Below are 7,500 nucleotides of genomic sequence, written 5' to 3'. Positions count from 1 at the left end.
GTCGCCCCCTGCAACCTCCTCCTTCAAGTGTGGTCCTCGAACAACGTGACGCTGAAAGGAGGAGGCGCTGACGAGGCTGGAGATAAAACCAAGACAGCTTCTGAAGGCCCTGTGACAGGCACTCCCGATTCGCAGACGAGAAAGCCTCCGATGGAACATGAAATAGTGTTTGTGAATGATTCTCCGAAGAAACCAAGTGTCCGCAAGAGTGAAGACGTGAGTGTTCAGTTAGGAAAAGAGGCCGAATGTGTAAGGAATGTGTCGGCTCATCAGTCGAAATTCAAGTCGTTGCGCGGCAGGTTTGACTGTGTAACTCTTCGCCTCAGTGAAGCAGAAGAGATAGAGGCATCTTTTACCAATTTAATCATTAGGAAATCGTCGATATCTCATTTATCAGTAGTTGTGCAACACATATCTGTTGAAGAAACTAGCATTGCTTTACTATCTGGACTCAAAATTGAAAACCAGCGGAAATCAAAGAGCCAGGCAAATATCGGGACGGCCACCCATTTCTTGAAAAGTGCAGATATTAAAAAGATCGGGCATGACGCTTTGGAACTGACTGACGGACATTTGTATATCTCTAACACCAACATCGATGACATTGAATCTCGCGGGATCGTGGTGGCGAACGGGTCAGTTACCTTCGAAAATTCGCACTTCACTCAGGTATCCCCGACGTCCCTCGTCCTCAAGGGAAATTCAACAGTCATTTTCAGCAATTCCACCATAGGGAGTCGGGAGGTCAAGTATGTGAAGGTGTCCATCAGCGGCCAGGACGTACATCCCCTACAGCTTATGTTCCCTTCAGTAGGCGGACTCGCCTCGAGAACCCGGAGCGACAGCGTTAACGTTCAGGAGGAAGAAGCCTCCGCTGACTCATTGTTCCGTGGCTTCAAATGGTACTGGGTAGTGATCATGCTCGGCGTCGGCCTCGTGGCGGGCGTGGTGTTGGGGGCGGCCGCAAGATGCCAAAATAAGAAAGACCCAAAACAACAGGCTTCGTCCCTAACCCTGTCGGACTTGATATCACGAGACAGGATGGAAGAGGGAGACAACGCGCACGAAAACGAAGCTTCCGGACGACCCAGCCTCTACCGTCAGGACTCGGGCCTGACGTCATCCTCCTTCACCTCCTACACAGCCTGCCAGGATCGCGGACGCCTGTCGTGCCTCAAACAACCTGACGACCTGGACCAAATCCTGAACGCTCAGGCGGAACCCAACATTTACGTGCAGGTCTCGCCCCTGGCCTGCGCACATGAGACCGTCATCTACGAGGAGGCGGAGACCTTTACGTCCCTCAGGGATGAGAACACCTACATGACCATGGGTCCCGGGGCCAAGCAGCAGTAAGATAAAAGGAGAGAAAGGGGTATTCTTCGCTAATAGTTATGTTATCATTACCTAATTTACCATAACACAGGAAACCATAGACAGCAAGAAAGAAATATCTTCGGGTTGCTCTTTAGTGCGAACGCTGGTTCTCCACTCAATATGTTCAGCTGAACTACTAGAAGTGAGTCAGTGTGTAGATAGGCATTTATATGTACAGTTATTACTTGTGTTGAGTACAGCACATGTATGCATACTTAAAAAAATGTATATAGTTAGTATTTATGTAAATAATGTAATATGATTTGATCACATCCGTTAAAATAAAATGTTTGACGTTTTGTACATTCAGTATCTGTTCATCTTACATGTATGGATTGTATGAAATATTTTCGTCAACTAAAGGCGAAATGATAATTGATAACAATGAGGATAACAATAAACAATAGTGAGAATGATGAGACTAAGAATAATAGTAATAATGATGATAATGATAATAATAATAATAAAAATAATGATAACAATTACGATAACTAACGAATATAATAATGATACAGTGACAGTAATCATTAAACAACATATCTTGTGTATAGAAGAAAGCGGTTAATTCTTTCGATACTAAGCCATTTCTTCCACTGTTCCATTGTATGCAAAACTACTTCAGAAAAACACCCTTTAAACAACTGAATAAACAAATGACTTCTTTCAATTTAGCATCTAGACATTCAGACAAACGGTATAAGTCAGCCATAAATTCACAGTCAATTGAATTTGATGAAAAAAATCTCTCACTGTAGACCTGATGATAATTCAATCGTGCTCTCGACGGAGCATGAAATTAAATCCTACCGAAAAGGAAAAGATTGAGTCGGTCTATAACGCAGTCGCCTCAGCATCCAAGACTACTGATTAATGAAATCTTAATCACTTCAGTGGATAATCTAAAGCTCTTAGGTGTAACGCTACATTCAAAGCTTACATTTGAATTGCAGATTATGAATAATGCCCGGGCAGTTTCATCTAAGTTAGGCATAATTCGCAAATGCAAGATTTATGAAGATGACAACATTACTCGTAGATGCTTCTTTTTCCTTTATTCTGCCTCATTTTAAGTATTGTTCTCATGTGTAGTTATCTTCTACAGAGTTAAACGTACAACTGCTTGATCGTTCTTTTAATTCCAATAAATTTGTCCTGTCTGACTTAAATTTGGACGCTGGGCATTGTAGGGATACTGGGGCTCTTTCACTGTTATTCAAGACTGTAACCGATAATATATATCCACTCTATAAGTTTTTGCCTGATTTTTATCAACATGCAAGATTTACTAGAGGTTCTGTGACCCTCAATTCAATGACATTTGATGCAAGTCGATTGCATCAAATGTCATTACTTCTTAGTTCTCTATGTTTTCTTTACTGCTGTTTGTAGGCTTTTAAATAGATTGCCTTCAGAGATTGTAACTTCTCCGACTCTTGATAAGTTTAAAAGATCAACTAATATGTATTTACTACGTAAATAGGTGATGATTTTCTATCTTTTCTTTCTTTCTTTCCTAATGAAAGGAATGACAATAAATAAGGTTCATATAGATAATGATAATATCATAGTAATAATGGTAGTAATGATGATAAAGAAAATAGTAATGATAATGATAACAATAATTATAATAACCATAATGGTGATGATAATGTCAATAATAATAATGACAGTAGCAATAATCATAACGATAGTAATAATGATAATTATAATAGTTATGATACTGATAGTACTAAGAGTAATAATGAAAATAATAATGGTAATCATAATCATAATGATGACAGTGATACTGCTACTACGACTAATGATGTTAATAATATTGATAATGATGATAGCGATAAAATAATAATAATAGTAATGATTATGGTAATGATTATAATGATAATAATAGTAATAATAATAATAAATACTGAGAACAGGTATGATGCTAATCACAACATAAATGATAATAATCATAATATCAACAATAATGATGAAAATGAAAATAAGATTACAGTGATACAAACACTACCTGTTTAGAAAGATGAAGATTATCATAATATTCATAATAATAATAACAAACATAAAGCCAGCAAAAGCGTTAAAATTAATGCTAATAAAATAATGCTGTTCCTACAGATAATGATAATGATAATTATATGATAATAATATTGATGAGGATAACAATAATAACTGGTAAAAATAATCATGATAATAATAAAAATGCTAAAGAATAATTCCACTGATAATTACAATGATAATAACAATATCAACAATAATGATAATGGTAAAAGTGATAATAACAAAGAGTGATATTATCATTATTGTTATTACAAATCTTATCGTCATTATTATTGTTATCATTATTACTAGTATCATAATTATTATTGTCATTATCAGTAGTATTACTAGCAGTAGTAGTATTATAATGATAACAATAATAATAATAACAATAATAATTGTTATCAATGTTAATTATATATATAATGGAAATGATAATAATGATAATAATAATGATGATAATAGTAATAACAATAATAATAATAATAACTATTATTTTTATTATTATTATAGTTATTATTATTATTATCATTATTATTATTATCATTATTATCATTATTATTATTATTATTATTATTATTATTATTATTATTATTATTATTATCATCATTATTATTATTATCATTATTATTATCATTATTATTATTATTATTATTATTATCATTATTATTATTATCAGTGTTAATGATATATATAAAATAATGGTAATAATAGTAATAATGATAACAATAATCATGATAATTGTAACACAAATAATAATAATAATAAATAACAATAACAATAAAAAAATAAAATAATGGTAATAATAGTAATAATGATAACAACAGTAATAATGATAACAATAACAATAACAACAGCAAAAAAATAATTATAACAAAAACAATAAGCACAACCATAACAACAGCTATAGGTATAGTCATCATCTTTATAAATACTTTAGTCCTACTTCAAGAGACCACAAACCACAAAAAAATCTTCCATCTGGCGTCTTATCACTTAGGCTTAACGTAAGTAAGAATGAAAGAATATACAACAAACAACGAAAGTAAGAATGAGAGAATTTACGACAAGAATTAGAGAATTTACGACAAACAACGAAAGCAAGAATTAGCGAATTTACGACAAACAGCGAAAGTAAGAGTGGAAGAATTTACGACAAACAACAAAAGCAAAAATGAAAGAATTTACGACAAATAACGAAAGTAAGAATTAGAGAATTTACGAGAAACAGCGAAAGTAAGAATGAAATAATTTACGACAAACAACAAAAGTAAGAATGAGAAAATTTACGGCAGACAACGAAAGTAAGAATTAGAGAATTTACGACAAACAGCGAAAGTAAGAATGAAAAAAATTACGACAAACAACTAAAGCAAGAATGAAAGAATTTAAGACAAATAACGAAAGTAAGAACTAGAGGATTTACGATAAACAGCGAAAATTAGAATTAAAGAATTTAAAACAAACAACGAACGTAAGATTTCTAGAATTTACGACACATAACGTAAGTAAGAATGAAAGAATTTACGACAAACAACACATCACATCCTTTGCAAATGTTTCTTTGTGCGTGGTGTGTGTTGTTTGTTCTAATATCATTATTGTTGTTGTTGTTATTATTATTATCATTATTATTATTATCATTATTATCATTATTATTGTTCTTCTTCTTCTTATTATTATTATTATTAATATTATTATTATCATTATTATCATTATTATTAGTATTACTATTATTTTTATTATCATTATTATTGTTATTATAATGTATGTAGGTGTTTGTGTGATGTAGGGTTTGTCTCTTTGCACGTGTATCGCCATGTGTTGTTAGTAATATTAACAAAGTTGACGATGACTATGATAAGGTGATGGTGATGATAATAATGATGATAATTAAAATACAATGATAATAATAATAATAATGGTAACAGTAATGATAAAAATGGTGATAGTAATAACAATAATGTAAATAGTAATATGACAGTAATAACAACTATAATAGCAATCATAGATAAAAATAATGATGACACTAATGATACTACTACTACTAATGATACTAATGATAGGAAAGATAATAACATTAACAATGATGATAAGGATAATGATGATGAAAATAATAATAATAAGGCCAATAATGACGAATAATGATAATAATGATAACAGTAATGATGATAATGATAACAATAATAATAATGATAATAATGATAACAATAATAATAATAATAATAATAATAATAATAATAATAATAATAAAGATAGTAATCATAAAAGTAATAATAATAATAATAATAATAATAATAATAATAATTATAATAATAATAAAAATATTAACGATAATGATACATGTTATAATAATAAGAATGATAATGGTAACAATGATAACAATGATAATGATTATGGTAATAAAATAATTTTGATAATGATAATCATTACAATAATAATTTTGGGTGGCAATTAAGATGATAATGATAATCATGAAAGGTAGAACAATAATGGTAGTAATTATAATAATGATCATAATAAAGACAATGATAATAGGAATTGTAATCATTATTATTGCCATTCAAATAATTGTCATTAACGTTAAGGTTATAATTTTTCATTATTGATATTATGATAATCTGTATTGTTATCATAATCATCCATAATATTATGATCATTATCATTAAAGTTGTTACAATTATGATATTACTGCTATTATCCCTATGCTTTTCATATTAATTTCTATCATGATGACCGTGATCATTGTACTTATATGAATGCTTCTTTGTGTGAATTAGATACATTTGCACATCATAGTAAGTATAGTGATGTATGAACACCGAATTCGGACAGTAATAATATTCAAAATTCCCGCGCAGGAAGCTCGCCATTTTTGTTTACATCCGTCGTCTGCCTGTTTATGCACTTCTAACGAGAGTACTAAATATTAAACAAAATTATTATCTAATCATAAAATTACCACATTGTGTTCATTATATAAACAAAGTAAGGAATAAGAAGAAAAAAGACTGATAGAGAATGGTTGAATGCGTTTATTATTTTTTCTCCGGCCTCAGAGTACACGATTTTTTTAGAAATGCTGACAGATGGGAGTTGTTGATGACGTTGAATGAGTGATTGTTGCTTCGAAAGTTTTATGAATTGCAACTTTTCTTTGTCGCGACGTCATGGAGCTCTTCAAAACCCCAAAGGTAAGGCAGATTCCGAGGACAGAATGGAAGGGAATTAGATATATGTTATGAGTATACATTTCTGAAAAGGCTGTGTTTTTTAAGATGATGTCACGGATTTTCTCTCAAGGTGTTCACTAACCTTCGGGGATTTTGTTATTTTTCTTTATGCTCATGCTGGTTGAGAGCAATAAATTGTTTTAAAAGAGGAAGGTGTAGGTAACTGTTTCACCTCGCCTTTCGCATTTGGAAGGAAATATAACCGTTGCTTGGAAATTAATTCATGTTTGACTGAAAGGTCCGCTGATTTTAATTACAGTTAATGTGATATTTTTTGTATTATTGATTTCAGTTTTCCTCACTATTGTTAAGTTTCCAGTTTTCCTGACTTATGTAGATTATGTTTCAACAAAAATGGGCAGAGAGAATACGTGCATCCCATGGTTTTGAAGTAAATCTGGGTGATATGATGAGCAAAGAAGCAATATGATCATTCAGCTTATTACATAACAGAAATATTAGTCAAAACATGCACACGGAAAACCACTCTTTGCCTTTCAGGCATATAGGGATTTCAAAACACTGAGGAGCAATGGGATGTTATGTCTAGACTTAACCTGTTAGTAATATTTAGTCAGTAAATGACAAGAGAATGAAATCAAGCGTTTATTTCTGTGGTAATTTTTCACAATAACTTCACATAACCAGTCATGGTGATTTTGTTATTGATGGATTCCTTTCACCCTTTAGTATACATAGGCTATATGTAGGAGTTGTGCAGAGGAACCCCTCAAACCCCAACATTCTTGGTCCCAATATCAGGGGAGGGCATGAAAGGTACCAGGGAAATTGTGAGGTTAACTAACAATAACATAACAACACAATGAAGTCAGTACCTTGCTATTATGCTGAA

At 31.7% G+C, this 7,500-nt stretch overlaps 1 protein-coding gene across 1 annotated transcript in view; it reads left to right on the top strand.

The window, feature by feature from the left end:
• Window positions 1–1,680, top strand: part of LOC125041520 — a 2,944-nt gene extending 1,264 nt beyond the window's left edge. Inside the window, exon 2 of the mRNA XM_047636536.1 lies at window positions 1–1,680. This exon is cut by the window's left edge and continues 78 nt beyond it. Coding sequence (XP_047492492.1) covers window positions 1–1,356 — 1,356 coding nt within the window. The 3' untranslated portion in view covers window positions 1,357–1,680.
• Window positions 1,681–7,500: the final 5,820 nt, after the last annotated feature.

Source organism: Penaeus chinensis, chromosome 30, assembly GCF_019202785.1.
Source record: "Penaeus chinensis breed Huanghai No. 1 chromosome 30, ASM1920278v2, whole genome shotgun sequence".
Taxonomy (NCBI): Eukaryota; Metazoa; Arthropoda; class Malacostraca; order Decapoda; family Penaeidae; genus Penaeus; species Penaeus chinensis.
This window is presented reverse-complemented; position numbering and strand designations above follow the sequence as displayed.